We start from the raw sequence: 17,513 nt of genomic DNA on the forward strand, positions 1-17,513 counted from the left end.
CATCCTAAGCCATGATACTTGCACAGCCGAAGCCTGAATTATCAGCCAAATTCCTCCTACAACCAAGCTAAGACACTGACATAAAAATCAGCTTTTTGTCATTTTTCCTTGTACAAAATCTGTACTCCAGGAACTACTATAAAGCTCCTGTACGTGTACACCTGAGTGATTTGCTGGCCCAGCCCTCCTCTTCACCTTGAGATATATGTCTTCGTTTCACAGTCCAAATCTGAATATAGTTACTGTTAGTGAGATAGACATGTCAACTACAAACAAGTTTCCTTGAATGCCTAGTATTTGTCTGTTATTAAATAATTTCCATTTGAACTCAGGTTTCACATATAAAACAAAAACAAACTTGAAACTATAGTGGTGTCTTTTACAAAAGGTGCAATACAGTAAGCAAATTAATTTTTAATATTATTATTGATTTCTCCAAGAGATGTTGCATTCAGTCTCATCTGAATACAGTAATCCCATTCTGTCTCATTCTGTATAGCCATCTTATTTTTCAGATACAAATGCTAACTTAGGTTTTTGTTTTAATTACTTTAGTTATTTACTTATTCTGGGGGGGGGGAAGAGGACACTTGCCCTATTTTATATCATGTAGTTGATACTTCACAAGTGGAATCTGACTAAGTTCCTACATAATCAGCTGAGGGAAAACTGAGAAAAGAATGTTTGCATGTCAAATGCACGCAATCTTACACCATCCACTTCTGTGAGCCCTGGACATGAGATAAGAGAATGAAGTCCAAATAACAAAACTAAGCATTCCTATCTACTGGGTGACATCCTCAAGGAAAAAGCATAAACTTCTGCAGACAAAATAGTCTTTATTCTCCATTCACTGAGCCAACATTTACAAGAGTATGAGGGATTAACTGTGTAAGGAAATTCTAAGTAAATCACTTCTTGGGACAACTAGGCTATGTTAAAGAGGTTCAACTCCGAAAAGGCAGATACTTCACCTAAATGCCTCTTACTACCTGACCAACATCAGAGTCATAGATTTGCAGGTGACATATTTTTCCTTTCCAAGGCTATATATCCACACATCTGAATGAAAGAACAAACAAACAAACAAAAGTAGAATAAAGTTCAGTAAAGACAATCTTTGAAGTATACGTAAATTGGTTGGCAGACGATCAGTTCTGAGTAGGCCACTTTCTCCAGGAACACAGTACTGCCAATGCAGTCCTTTAAAATCTATGAGTACTGTATGGAGGTGAGTTCTATTACTCTTGCATGTTACACTGCCCGTTAAGAAGGATAAGCACTTTTCCAAATTGATGCTTGACACCTTTTTTTTTCCACAATGCAGACTAATTTTCAGGGTCACATTTTCACATTAACATGTTTGGGCTTAATTCTTAGAGACTGCAAACACCTGCGGTGCCAGTTCTCCAGACTTGGCCATACTGAAATGCAAGCATGCATGGACCTACTTGGCCATCAGGCTCTGGTTGTCAAGACATAAAATGAGAAGTTCCTCTCCTTTCCTTTATCTCAACCTTAAAAGGTTTGCAGTGAAATGTTTCTGTGGCATTTTACATTGATAAAAAGAAATAAAAAAGTAAAAATATTTTGTGGCAATTATTATCCTTTAATCTTCACAAGCTTAAATCCACATACTGTGTTAAATTTCAAGGACAAATTACCTATTATTTTTAATGGAAATTTTGAGCAAAGGCTAAGTGTAGTTTATTTTTCCCAATAAAGAGTTCTATGGCATTCTGTGTCAAAATTTGGACGTTTCATTTCCAAGGAAAACCCCAGTGGCTGAACGTCTTCAGTTGTACTATCATGTTCACTTAGTAAATTCAACTTTCTATTAAGTGATAATACATAGAAAAGGAATTTATCTATCAAAGTTTGGAAAGTACTGAAAGTGAATGGAGGCTCTAATTCTCACCAGAGCTATGTTTACTACAGATTTTATCTGTACATAAACACACACACAAAAAAAAGCAGAATGTTGTGCAGTCATCTTCTATCTTAGGGTCTTAAACTCAGGGAAATATTTTTAAAAGACTTGTATAAAACACACTATTTCCTATTTTACATCCAATATACTGGTGAGTGAAAGATTACATTTATATGTCAATTTAAACAGTTGGTAACCATGAATAACTAAATCTGAAAATTATCTGAGGCAATTAACACCAAAATAACCAGACAGTTGCTAATGAAAGAAAGAAAGGGAGAGAGAAAGAAGGGGAGAGATAAAGAAAGAGAGAGAGAAAGAAAGGGAGAGAGAAAGGAAGACTAGTTTTGATCAGCCTGCTGGGTGAGCATCACTTAGTAATCCTTTGAGTTGGAAGGAGTTCTTAGTGCAGATTTGGCACTGTCCACAAACTCTGCAGTCTCCCCAGATGGAAGAACTAACAGCTTTGCAATGTTTCACTCCAAATTGGGATGTAAACACTATAATCGTCAGAGATTAAAAAAAAAATTAGCTTTGATAGAAGACATAATAGAATGTTACATTTCTTGTTCATCTTCACAAGGTGAAAAAGACACCTTATTTTCCTTTGTACGTTCATTTCTCAAGTCGGAGAATCCATTTAAAAATCATTACATTTTTAATTCCCTCAAGCCAAATCTCATTTGAACAATAAGAAAACATCTAGAAAGGGAAAACAATTAATTCAAAGCTAGACTTATTTCCAGATCTCAACATTTCCTTAATATCCCTCGTAACATGGAGGATAAATTGCAAGTACTATTATTATACATGCTTTAAAATCATGGCTATTGCTTTTAGAACAATGGGAATTGGTATATTTTCAAAGGACTTTTTCCTTTTTTTTTTTCTTTTTTCTTTTTTTTCCCCCTTATTAACTGCTATTGTCATAATACTGAGCAAGAACTGTAATTTAGACCTGTAAGAACCATGTTGTAGTGGAAGCTGTTAACTACACTGGGACTTACTGTGACCTTTTTTTCACTGCTCTGATCCATGTGGTGCTGCAGGGCTGCATTTTGACTCCATACTACATCCCATTCTTGCTGTAGAATATATAATAGTGCCTTACAAACCCAGAGCACATTGAGATGGCAAGGAATTAAGTGGCTGAAATTCAAGGCCCTCTTGTAAATAGGAAGGAACAAGTCCAAAGAGTGCTGAAGTTTTATTAAAGTAGGTGTCTATTAAATGTAACTCATCACTGTTGAGCTAGTGTTTAACAACAGTGGAATGAAACATGACACTACTAGTATTACAATGATCTTCTACAGAAATGTGGACAACTAAGAAGAAAAAATGGATAAACAAATATTGTAAGCTATTTCCAAAGACAGTTTCAACCCTCTATTTTTTGTCCTATTGTGCAAACAATGCTTTTTCCTTTAAACAAGAGGTGAAATAATCCTAATGTGAAAATGGTGACCTATCTTAAACCATGTTCCTTAAATTAATGTTTTACATTTGCATTAAGAGAATGCTGTATGTTTGTGCTGTTGCATTAAAATAAAAATGGTGTTTCAGAACCAGTGTTCTTGTTAAAATGAGAAATGCTCTTAATGCTTCCTTTTTTAAAAGAAACAAAACCAAACCAAAAACAGTATATTGGAGTTCTACTTGAATAAATGTTTGCAATGTAAACATTGAACAAAATGTAAAGAAGTGCTCTTCCAAATTGTCTCTAAAACAAAATAAATAATACAAAACTAAATTGAAAAATTCTCATTCCTGCAAGCTCCTCCATACACTTGATGCATGTAAGCACAACCCGGGAAGAATGCATTTCCAAAGGGGAGAGAATCCATGCTCAGATATTATCTGGGAAAAATGCATTGAAATTCCTCTGTGATGAATAGACTTTTTTCTCCTCAGGGTGACCTCTACCTTCAGAATATGATGGTTTTATTATGATTAATAAATTTCATTTCCACAGAGGAATGGAACAGTGTCAGCTTAAACTTAAAGCAAGTAGGTTTCTTTTTAAATGCTAATTTTTAAACACGCCTATGCATGACACCAAATTTAGAAGCTCAGAAGGTTAGCAGAATAGATTCTGATTTCCATGCTGAAAATAGTAAGGATTTAAACTATACTGTCACACTGAAAATCAGCAGCTAGTTCAGGCACATAGATGTTGGTTCATTTATTCACATGCCAGAATACTTATTTCTCTTTAAAATTAGTGGCATTTAAAATCTTTCTGACAGTTTACCCTGAAAATAATCTTTTCAGGTAAACAATTTAGTACAATTCAGCACGTGCAAACAGCAATGTATTTTCAAGGAATTAATAGTCAATGTGACTTTTTTCTACAAAACCTTAAATCAATATGTATACCATATATATATACCAATTTGTACACTTCAGTTCTTGACTCAGGAACACAACTGATGAGCAAATTCTGATGCACTAGAAATGAGAACAAAGTAAGCTCCACTGTTTTTCAGTATGTCTAGAATAAGCATTCAGAACACAAAAGGAAAGTATCCCCTAATGTTTGCTAGCATTTTGTTTTACTGGCACTGCCTTTTAACTACACCAACACCTTGCTATGGAATACTAAGAAAAAATTCAACTTTGCAATGCCAACATCTGTAGCATTGTGACTGCAAACTATTTACCGAAAGCTCAATGCTGAAATCCTCTGCTCAGGCTATGTCTCAATTTCTTCAGCAATTTTCATTACAAGCTTTAAAATCGCTTAAATATTGCATAAATATTGCATTTTTCCCTGTTTCTTAAAAGTCTGGGAGATATTACTAGAACTATTGAAAACAATGGTTCTGTTTTTAAATAAAAGCAGTAGTCAAGTAAAAATTAAAACTGAAACTAATAGAACAACCTAACCCTGTGATCTAGTTCCCTGTTACTACCCATATTACCAGCAAAGCACATGGATGCGCTGGGAAGCTCATATTTCGAGCCCTCCACAGTATTACGCATTTACTAGCTTTGATTTATAATTGAAAGATCAAGTCATAAAATCACTGCTTCTTCAGACCGACATGTATTGAGTCTTCAGAAAGAATCAGCTTAAATTACCAAAACAGTTGCACTGACACTTATTACTAACTTTTACAAAAAGACAGCTGAACAAGTCAGCATTTGCTAGGTATGAGAAGGCAGAATATTGTGCAGAGCAGTTTTGTATTCCTGTCTTAATTTATCATCTAGGAAATGTGCTCTACTGTAGGATGTGCCTCTTGCTCTTCACAGGTGGCACAGAAAGGGCAATCCAAATCTTTCCTCCAGAACTGCAGAACTGCAATAAAATTGTAGACAAAAGAGGTGAAGATTTCAGTGAAATGCTGGAAGGAATGCAGGGAAAGCAAATTTTACCTGCGTTATCCAGATTCATGATTCCAGTAACTCGCTAAATCAGGCTGCTTTCCTCTTGCTCACATGATTATGATATTGGCACTATGATACCAAAACCGGATGACAGCAGCAGCAGGAGCTCCTTTGTATGCACACAGAGGCTCAGCATATCCATGGGCAGTATTTTAACCTCAGTCGCTTACCACTGTGGAATTCTTTACTAGGGTAGAGTGGTATCTGCTCATGTGTCCAAGGCATGTGCAGATAAATATATTAATTAATTCTGGATATTCATATCAAACAAATGTAGGCATTTTGTCACCTAAGTGAGAAAATCTCACAAGGAAATGAGGAAAGGAGTCTATCCTACCTGTTTTTACAGAATGCTGAGGAAAATGCTTTAAGATAGAAACATTTTGCAGTCTTTTTCTTGAATGTAGAGGTTAAACATTTTGAAATTCATCGTGCAAAATTTTAAATGCACAATGTCAAAACTTAAGATCATTCCATAATAAAGGACCACAAAACATTCCTTTCTGTGCCACTTTCTCCTTCTACTGCTGATAACACTTCACAGATTTACATCGTGCAGTAGAGGATGCGGGAAGACACAGTACTGATAGACACAGCACAGTGAAACAGCAAAATTTCAAGGTATGCTGCAGTGCTGGACTCCTGTATATCTTCACGGCAGTGCAGGATTTCCTGTTAGTACAGCATTACCATTCCCAGGTTTTCACAGAGATGAAGCCACAGCCAACCAACATGAGTAGGACAATACAAGTTTTCCATGAAGGGATCTTCATAAATACATTAGCGATAATATTAGAAGCAGTCCTTACTTTTTCCTTCTGGTGAAATCAGAAGAAAGCTAAGAAGCCAACTCCTCAGAAGTGTCTACACGCAGGGAACAATTTCCACCTCTTGACTTTCATTTATGTCATGTCCGAAATTGTCCAGTTAATTATGATTTCCACTATTATTTGCTTCATTAACTATTGCTCACTGATGGGAGTTAGCAGAGATTTCAGTCATTGATGTTCAGACATGATTACTATGATTTTTTTCCCCCTGAATGCTAACTTACAGCTTTGTTTGAAATTTGTTAGATGCATCTGAAGTTCAGCTGTCATGCGGGTAAACATTCAAACAAATGGTACTGGTGAATTTGCAGAAATACAGAGGGGCAACACTGCAGCACAGTGATGTTTCTCCAGTGTGGGTGCTGAATCAGTGCTGTAGAACTATCCCAGGGACGGAGCTCAGGCAAAAGCTCTGTCTCAGATTTCAGTCTCCCTGTTTGGATTTACAGAAGGTCAGAGGCAGCTTCCACAAATGTGTGGGGACTTCACTTGACATCTGCTTAAAATATAACATGCTATCAACACCCGTTTTTTGTATAACCTCCTTCCCATGAAGACAGGCTATCTATACGTTCATAATAAAAAGCCACTGGGGAAACTGAGGCTTTGCCATCAGCTGACATTTATTAATCTGTCAAACATCAGAAAAAAAAACAAGTATTTGTCTGATCCGTGCAGTATTTATCTATGTTGAGGCAGGAAATCCTAGGTAACTTCTCATCTAGATCAGTAATAAATAAATACAGATGCTTTTTATATTAACTTTTAAAGCAGTCTTTTGTGCTAGTGAAGTTCAGTAAGTATACATTAATTTTTTTGGTTGTTAAATATTTAAAATGTAATATGATAAACTCATGATATTCATACTGAATCGCTGTTTAGTTAATGCATTGCTCTACTATCATACATCCATGCACACACACAAACCAGATTTCTCATGTACTGTTTTCAGTCTATCAGAGAAAAAATTCTGGTTGCTTCATTCAAAAAACAGTACAGGGGATGCACATGTTCTTATAGGCACTTGTTGAGGGCAAACACAGATTATTCACTATTTCTGTTATCAAAGAAGCTTCGCATTGCAAATCCTCCATTTACAAATCACAGAACCTCAGCTTTACCTAATCTTGTCATGTTGTCACAATTGACTAGCCATGCGAACTGACCTAGAACTGTAAGCATAGGGAAGGTAAGCTGTCAAAGAGATAATGACAAAGATGCCAAAAGGTCTGCCACTGTTTTCACTGGGTGAGAAAAAGAAATTAATCAAAGAAAGAACAGAGGGTAACCAAAGTGTTTACTGATTTTTATCAACCGATCCAAAAGCTGAGCATTTTACCATCACTACTAAGCACAATACAAGCAGTAGCAAACAGAATTCCATGTACGATCAGCAGTAAAAAGAAATTTAAACTGCCAACGTGAAGGCCATTGGAATTTACAGAAGTTTAATAATGTGCATTAATACAACATTCCCTAGTTTTTGAAGAGCAAAAACCTCAGTACCTGTTATTTTTCAGCAGGGAAAAACAGCAAAGGCTTAACTACAAGCTAGCACAAAAGCATAAAAAATGCTCCTTCATCTTCATTTTTGATTTATTGATAAGTGAAAGAGCATAACAGAATAGTAAAATAATCTGGTAGGAGACAGTTATTTTCCCAGTCGACTTGCTTTATGAAATGAAATGAAGCATACAGAAGTCTTACCAAAACAAAAACAACTCTCACAACTGAACTTATGTCTTTACACAGTAATTACAAAGGTAATGCAAACCTTTCTTTCCAAAGCAGTTTCAAAGCATGATCATAATCTGATCAGTATCTCCTACCAGAAACTGAAATGAGATGCATGCAAGCACGTATGGCAAAAATTTGACCAGACATAATTATGCACCATAGCAAAGGCAGACCACCTTAAACATCCTAAGCACTTATACTAATATTCATTTTCTTTTAAATAAATGTGACCACATTTGCTGTTGTTTCTCAAATTAAATTTGTGGAAGCATTCATGTCTATATATTAATGTTAGTATTCACTAAGATTGCAAGGATTTGAGCAATTGTTCATTACAAATTGCCAATACTCTTTTCAAACTTTTGATACTACCAGTATTTGTTCCTTTATACTGCCTGCTTTTATGATGGATTTCTCCTAGAGATGAAAATTAAACCTTTCCTCATTTCATTTGTTTTCAAGACTGTATCTATCTCCAAAGAGAGGTCAGTTACTTAATCCAGGACTGTAAACTTCTAAAGCTTTGTAATGCACTTCTTCTACACATATACACATTCCTGCCTCATGGGGATGACTTTGCCCAGATATGTAAATAAATACAGCTACAATTGGATAGATGTTATATTCACCTCAACCATACTTCATTTTGAATTCAAGTGTATATAAGCCCTTGCCTTTTTCTCTGTTATTTCAAAATCATGAAATGCACATCCTCTTGGGGGAAAAATATTACCAGCTGCGCAATCACACTGGATTTTTTTGTTTGGAGATGGAAGTTAGATGACAGTTAATAACTGGAGGAAGAAAGCAAAAATGGTGCAAATATAGAATAATGATCCTGTCCCGTTTTAACATAAAAATCATAAAATGCAGATACATCCTAGAATAAACTTGGAAAAGGCACTATAAATATATATATATTTTTTCTGTTTGAACTATAAATTTCAGTTTTACAAAACCTAAAAGAAAAAATATATTGATTACTGATTTGAAAAATTAATTTAAAATGTTAAAGATACAGAATTAACTATTTTCTCTAGCCAACGTGTAAATAAACCATGCTTTTCTTCTGGGTCTCCATCTGACTTATAAGGAGACTGATAGGGTAAGATCCCCTTTGCCTCCATCACGATTAGTTCTCCTCTAATATAACCATTGTCAGAGTTCTGCTAGAGGAAATTCTTCAGAGATCCTTGTTAAAATTGCATCAACAAGCTGAAAGGAGGTCTCAAATAGTTTCCCTACCTCTGATCTAGCTCAGGTCTGCTTGCATACTCTTTAATCATGCCTGCTAGAGACGATCTGTCCCAGAAGCATAGAACTTCTCTTCTGAAGAGTAATTATTTTTAGCTTCAAAATGCTCTGGATAATAGAGCAAAATATTTTTAAATTTCCCATGGAAGGATCCCTCTGTCACACGCTTGCAGATTCTTGCATATATTTTCTTTATATAATGTTAATTCAAGAATAGATATACATACATGAATAGAAATGTATATATTGGCACATTACCCTATCACATTTGATTTCAAGATTACTTCATTTCTAAATTAGAAAAAATAAAAATAAATTTGAAATAAAAATAAAAATAAAATCATGTGGCTTAGGGTTAAGTAATGCCTGGAAGGAATGATAAAGCATTAGGAATAAAAGAGTGGATATTATCAGTAGAATCACCCAAGACTCCCATTTCCATTTGACAACAGAGTTTCAAACAGAACTTTACCTGTAATACGATTATTTTTAGTCTACAAACATGTACATTCTTCAGAAGGAAGCAACACAAAGACACATGTACTCACATTTCAAACATTAGGATATTATCAGTATCTTATCTTACATCAATTTGGCAAGCACTTGAATTACTCTAATTGAGTTTAGGAACACTACTATCATATAATATTGTATCACAGACGTTTTGTGTACATCTGAAAAATCGAATTACAGCTACCGGTCTGAAAGATTACATATCTATGTATATACTACACATACTGAAACAGATTATGAATATCAGATAATGAGCTGAATGTCAGCTTACAGATTTGAAAGGCCAAATGCAATTTTGGTAACTTGTTTCATAACGGAAAAGGGGTCAGAGTATGGTGTAGCTGTTTTGTTTGTTTGTTTGTTTGTTTAATATAGACAGAATTCCTTTAAATTCTATCACTAAAATTTAAATATACAAAGAACAGCAAATAGAGGCTTTAATTGGCTTGCTCTTCAAGATCATGTAACAAAAAAGACTCCTAAAGCTACCTATTGCTGATATGTATAAATATAGTGTCAAAAACATTATCTAACAAAAACACTTTATTTACCCAATCATTGTAATAGCGGTAAGTTACTGGTAAACTGAAAAGTTTTAATAAATATACACAAAAGTCTATTTTCTTCTTTGTAAATTTCAGTGCATTTTCTAATGAACAAATGTGCTGTATTTTTGGAATTTCAGCGAAATGACATACACAATAATTATGGTATAGTCTGGACACTTTTGTTCTGCATGAACTGAGGGAAATTCATTTCTACAGGTGTAAGTATTGCTTAAAAAAGGTTCATTCTGCATAACAGGGAAACTTTTCAAAACAAGAAAATTATTAAAACTATATGTGTGTTTTAAGAACTCCAAGTTAAAAAAAAAAAACTGCTAAAATGAGTTTATCTGTACTCAGTCTGCAAGGCACAGATTTATAAATTAGTTGTCTCCCTACTGGAGTTCACTATCATCCAGAGAAGAGTAGGAAGCACAGGTGAAATAACAAATGTCAGAATCCTTATCAAGAATCATTCTGCTAATGATTTAGGATTCTGAGAAATCTATGTTAAATCAGTTGCTTGTTTTCTTTATGAGAACTTTTCAGATTACCACCAAAAATGCTGTGGCTACCATGCAGTATATTATTATTTTAGAATACAGTCACTTAAGCTATAGTCTTCTTCTCCATAAACGTGTACTTCTCTGTAGGTCACCATTACATAAGCAGAAAACTCTTCACCTTTCATTTATTTCCACTAATGCAAAACTCTCTACAAAGAAATACTTCTTGATACCAACATTTTGTGCCATGCTATGTATCCTTTCTTCCTTCAATACACACATCTCCGTGACTCTTTCACATATCATTATTGACAATGTAGCCAACACCAAATATGTTGGCTTTTGATTTCTTATGTAGCAACATAACATCATCCTTACCTGTATTAAGACTAACATTGTTCAAACTCTATTGCTTAAAAGACAGAAAATCCCTCGATATGCTTGATATACTTATAAATCACCATTAACAAATATCTCTTAAAACATTGTTCATTCATCTGTATCCATACTAGCAAACCAGCTAAGACTTTACTTACTAGGGAGCGATCCTTTGATGCAGACCCTCTCTCCCACCATCTTATCCATAGGATAGACTTTGTGAGTGCTTTAGGGTCTGCAGTACCCTTGTGGGCAATATTTGCCCCCAAAGAATTGAAAACTCTTAAATCTACAGCACTTACAATGTCCTACATAGATCTACACCTTTACTGTTTTCATGAGTCTTATTTTTTTAATTTTTTTTTTTTTTTTTTTTTTTTAGTCACCATCACCTTGATTGCACTGTACAGCAAGCTTTTATGAGAAGGTTTAACATATCCTTACTTTTCTAGGCCATAAATTATTTAAACTGGAAATAAAACACCAAAGTCAGCAAAAATAACCTAATGTCTTTTATATGGCAGAATCTAGATTTAAGTTATAAATTAATCTATTCCGAAAATTTGAATCATGGACTTTCCTATGCTTTCTCTTACGATTAAATGCAGCATGTGAAAAAGGATATTGAGACCTGGATGGATGCATCAAGAAGTATCAATGATTGTTACCTGCAGAGGTGTTACAAGAAATTTCATCTGCTGCAACGAAGACGAATTGATTTCTGCAAGAGAAGATAAAATTCACAATACTGCTTGCTGACTGGGAAATGTGCTAGCTGCCAATTGACTTGATGTTTACAGATGGGGTAGGGTAAGGGTGCTTAATTTCAATGAATGTAGCAAGAAAAAGTGTTGACATATTTCAGTACTAGGGAGTTTATACGGTTCATGAGGTAAACATGCTGGGATCTTTTAAATGAAATAATGGTGATATCTGGATATGGACTATGTACAAACTCTTGCATCGGAAGCTTATGTTTAGTGTTACAGATATGTCATGTCAATATATTTATGAAGCCTACTAAAAATAGAACTATATATTGATATAGGTACTAAAAGGCACTAATGAAAAATATGCAAGAACTGTTTTTTGAAAAAAAAAAATTGCAATTTACTTCAAACAACTTAAAGGAAGATACTGAAAGTAAATTTTTTTTCTTATATATCCCTAACACGATTGCAATAAAAAAAAAATATCTGCAGCTTATTTAAAAAAAAAAATGACATAGTATATTTTCATATACTGTCATCCAAATACATAATGCTTGTAGAATCCTAGCAGAATAAACTAGAAATATCAGTGATTTAATATAAACCTTCTCTTGCAAAATTCTTTATCAAAACCAGGTAACATAAAAAGAAAAAAATGCTTAATATTTAACTAATATTTAAAATGCTGAAATCCTGATTTGCCCTTTCTAAAGTCAAAGCAAATAGGACATGAGGTAGTGGAAATTACATTTAAGGATGAATATCAAGTGATTTCTTTATATATATACATTGTTTCCATGGATGATATTTGCATTGTGCAGGCCTAGTAAAGAAATTGGGTGTTATTATTTGGGTGCTATTTTGCCCCAAATTGCAGCTAGTTCCTCCGGTCTGCAATGCTGGGTATGGTGTAATGCAGAGTTTTGCACAGCTTTAATGCAAGAGTACCAAATAAGAACTAGAAGGAACTACACCTAGCTCTTACAGAAGACTAACTGGAAAAGTCAGTTCTGCAAGATAATGAAAACTCTGTCAAGCATTACCTACTCTGAAGCTTCTACTGAAAACTCAGTTCAGGAGAGACGATATTTCAGGTGTAACAGACTTAAGCCCTAAGAGCCTAAGATAACAAACTTATCTCTATTAGTTCACCTCCAGCATATTAAAGATATTGAACATGTGAAGCTTGCTACTTAAAAATTTACACTTTGAAAAACAAAGTGAAAAAACCAAAGTAAAAACAAAACAAAACTAAGAGATATGTAATCCAAACTACAAGGACAGAATTTAAGATCAGAAATAGTAGCTTAGTATTGCTTCTAACTTATCTTAGACATAGAAGTACCTGCAGCCTAGCATGGATGAGTGTAGTGACTGTATTTTTCATTTAACTCTTTCATTTTCATTTGGATGCAGTAGGCAATTTTGTTGTTTTGCCATCTATAGTAATTTAACAAGCTAATGAGATCTATCTTGCACATATGCTAAATAGATAAATTTTACAAAATGAAGGGGAATAAATTTATCATAATAAATACAAAACTACTCCATAATTCATAGATAGCATACTTTGTCACTGTATTTACTGATAGCACTTCTTTTATTACCATAGCCTGGGAAAATTACATACACAGAAACAGATTTTTGCCTAACAGAAGCAGTTTAGAATTACCAGCAACTGACTTAGAGAAAACTCTTTTCATTCAAGTCTATGGAATTATAACATTGTCCTTTCACCTATTTTTTCATCTCTCTATATATGCATTTTGAACAATAGGTGCTACTAAAAGTGCTCTAAAACCTCACTTCCTGATATCAACTGTCTACTCATTATTAATTACTAGTAGAAACTGAATCCTTAAAAAATTAACCCAAAGCCATAACTATCAGAAAAAAAAAGTATCTACCAGTAACATTCCTTGTCATACTGCTACAATTTACAAAGGAATCCTTGCTACGTTTTCATTTTATGGAAGTCATTTCACAACTCCATAAATTAAACATGGAAGTAAGGAAGAAGTTACATGTTATTCCTCACAGAAACTGTGTGAATCATAACATATTAACCTATGGACAGTAAGACTAGAGGGTGGAATTCATTTTTTTTTTTACTATCTGTTAATTCTAACAATTCCAAACACTTGCTAATAAGTTTGATAGCTTTAATATTTTCATAGCAGCAGATATACTATTTAGTTAAATTCTGTGCTATTATTTACAAAAACCTAGAGGGATAACTAAGAATGAGAGGTTCATATATCTCACCTGATGTCCAAAACAAGTATTATTTCTTAGTGCAAACAACCCATAATTTACAGGACTCCTGAGTTCAGCTGATCCAATGATGCATCACATTCTATTTTACATAAAAGTAGACCTAGCAAAGGGCAGCTCACATAACTCAAGAGCTTTAAAGCTGCAGGATTGTGTCCTTCAAAGGCCAATTTTAAGCATTAACTGCGGTGAGCATATAAGGCATAAAACCTCAGGAGTAAGGTATGTTGGAAATTCATGATGCATTTTAAGTTGTTTTAGTGTTGCTCAACATTTCTACATTTTTTATTGACTGAAAAATGTACAAGAAATTTAAGTGAAGTTCCATAAAAGAAGTTCTGCTCAATTAGTAAGACACAGCATTGCTTCTTCCAGTGTAATTTGTGTATTAACAATGAAAGCACGGGGCAGAATTTTTACTGTTCTTTTATATATCTCAGGTGTAAAAGAACACATTTAAAATCCAGAAGACTTCTCTTTCACTATTTTTTTTTAAAGGAGTTACTATATGTGAGAGAAACAGAAAGATAATCGAAAGAGCAATATTACAAATACACTGATTTGCACGTACAGTTATATATACTCAACATGCCTAATATTCACACTCTAGACTAATCACAATCTTTTTAAGCACTGGAGCAGTACCCTTAGGGATTCTGAGCTCTCTGATGCAAACCTAGCCAGTATGGGTCAGGAAAATGTACTGAGACTCAAAGTGTCTGTGCTCTACTCAAGCGGCCATTTCCAAGGGGCTAATGCTTACTAACTTCACAAACTGAACAGGAATCATTTTGCTTAAGACAGAAATGGAGCCCCTCCCAACAAAAAGAATACAGCAACTGCTGTAAATAGTACAGAGTTACAGAGCACAAGAAATTAAGATGAAAGCAAACAAAATACTACCGAAGTTACAGTGAGAAGATTTAAATTGTATGTAATCACTGACCACATGGGATTACACAGTCAGTATAGTCAGTATATAGATTTCATGGATCAGAACCTCAGCTAATATTGCTGCAGTCTAATGGAATGCACTGACTTCATTGTAGATATTCCAACTCTAACTATGTACTCTAGCAATTATTTTTACCAGAAGCATTATATAAAGTAAATCTCTACATTCCTCCATTATATTATTAGAGATACCTATCTTTTACTTAATGCTCTAAGACTTCAATGTTCTAGTTAGGACTGTCACATTGACAGTTATTTTATGACAGCTCACTGGCTGAAAAGTTTCTATAATATTCAAATATGGACAAAGTTTCAAAATTTCCCCCTAAAACCATTTTGGGAAGTCTAAAAGTTCCCCAACTCCCTCATTATTATGCCTTTAATTTAACGATCAAGGCTGTTAAATAATTTATTAGTATTAATATATTAAGAAGGTCGATTTTGATATTATCGTGCTTTGTATTTCCACTGCAGTAAGACCAAAGTACGTTATCATACTCACATCATTTGTATCACAACACCAAGACAACTAAACAACTTTACAGCCGTATCTATAGGTTATATTAAATGAAATATAAAGAAAACCATTTAAAAAAAAAAAAAAAAGTGTCACAATTTATTCATTCAGCGTTACCAAGCTTCAACAGGATCAATATTAACTTACTGTGCACTAGGAAACTGTATTTTACTTTTAGGCTAATTCCTTCAGTGCCTCTTGTTTTCTACCCAAGTAATTTCTTGTTCGCTCTAAGTACTAGCAATGATACGAAGACAAAGAGGAAAATCAGATGTTCTACTTTCACTTAAGTATTCTGCTTACAATGAGAAGGACCTTTGTCATTCCTGACAATTTCATTAAATGATTGTTTCTGAATTTTTGGGTAAGGCCTTGAAAGCATATGGATTAAAACCCTGTATCATTGTAGCTACTTTTGCCGATGCCACGTCTCAGAAAAAGGAAAAGCTCATCTTGGTTGCCCAAGCAAAGACAGCTCATCCATCTGTCAGGATTTAGTGGCCACTCCAGAACACTAAGTATCATGTCTGCCTGCATGGGTATCTCGTGTGCCCTAGAGTGCCTGATGGTGCCAGAAGCCTCCTTTCAGGTGGCTTAATCAAGCCTTTAATTTGATTGTCAGGTCACTATTAATACTGCAAGGTGAATTAGGAAAACAACTGCATACACTGTAAATAAAACTCTTCCACAGTAACAGTTGGCATACAAACATTCCCTTCCTCTTCCCATTAACCCTATAAGACTGTATAATGATTCTTCATTATAAAATTCTAGAAAATTAGCTCTATACTTTGGAACATACTATTATTGCCCCAAATAATTTTAATTTATTGCCAAAAAAATTACACAATGTCTTATACCAAATACTGGAATTCCTATATATATATTTCCATCTGTATTTTAAATCTGCAATATTTTATTTCCTGATTTATCTAGTCTTTAAATCAGAGCTATATAAATATGCCTAGCTCTAATCCATTTTATCTTCTTTATCCATGCAATTTCTCTATGTATGGAGAAGTTTATAATATAATATACATACTATAAATATACTTATTAAAAGTAATACAATATAAAGAGTTTAAATAAGCATATTGATCTGTAAGAAAAGCACAGACTTTTAAATGGACCTTAATATTTTTTATGTGAAACCTAAAACTAATAGAAAAATTTTGAATATTGTATATAACAGTAGAATTCATATTGATTTCAGTGGCACAGCTGCTCTAAGATTATTAATTTTCCTACAATTAATGCACTCTACACACTCAAAATAAATCCTTACCTTAAGAATTAATCTTGTGCTCAATGTCAGCAATGTAAACTAATGTTAGTTTGATCAATGATTTCTAAATTAAAGGTATTTCTGAAGTTTTATGATTTATACACAGAAATTCTTTCGCTACACTTTGGAAGTATTTTTCACTCTTGGCACTTTAAAGTCAGACTGGTGTAAATAATCAGTATTTATATCAGAACGTACATAACAATCACAGAATCGTAGGGCTTGGAAGGGATCTCAGGTGATCACCTAGTCCAACCCCCTGCCAAAACAGGTTCATAACACTAGGTTACAAAGGCAAGTGCCCAGGCAAGCTTTGAATATCTCCAGAAAACAAGACTCCAACACCTTTCCGTGCAGCCTGATCCAGTGCTCTGTCATCCTCATAGAAAAGGTTTCTTTCATGTTCATATGGAAATTTCTGTGTTCCAGTTTGTGCCCACTGTCACTTGTTCTGTCACTGGGCACTGTTAAGAAGAGCCTGATCCCATACACTTGATTTCCAACCCCCCTTAATTATTTATAAGTCTCTTCCAGGGTGGAATCTCAGGTCTCTCAGCCCTTCCTCACACAGGAGATGTGTGCCCTTATCATCTTTGTGGCCTTCCTCTGGACTCTTTCTAGACTTTCCTGTTTTCTTCAACTGAGGAACCCAGAACTGTACACAATGCTCCATGCCTCACAAGGCACAGT

General features: G+C 34.3%; 1 protein-coding gene across 50 annotated transcripts in view; it reads right to left on the minus strand.

Moving 5' to 3' along the window:
- The window catches only part of RBFOX1 (RNA binding fox-1 homolog 1), a 584,605-nt gene that overhangs the window by 4,392 nt on the left and 562,700 nt on the right, over positions 1 to 17,513 (minus strand). For 12 of the 50 annotated variants that reach the window (XM_072349263.1, XM_072349247.1, XM_072349259.1 and 9 more), the window contains one exon: positions 11,752 to 11,804. The exons of the other annotated variants lie outside the window; for them this stretch is intronic. In XM_072349263.1, coding sequence (XP_072205364.1) covers positions 11,752 to 11,804 — 53 coding nt within the window. The remainder of the gene's footprint in view (positions 1 to 11,751; positions 11,805 to 17,513) is intronic. 50 annotated transcript variants of the gene reach the window in all.

The sequence above is a fragment of the Excalfactoria chinensis genome, chromosome 14, assembly GCF_039878825.1.
Source record: "Excalfactoria chinensis isolate bCotChi1 chromosome 14, bCotChi1.hap2, whole genome shotgun sequence".
In the NCBI taxonomy this organism is placed as follows: Eukaryota; Metazoa; Chordata; class Aves; order Galliformes; family Phasianidae; genus Excalfactoria; species Excalfactoria chinensis.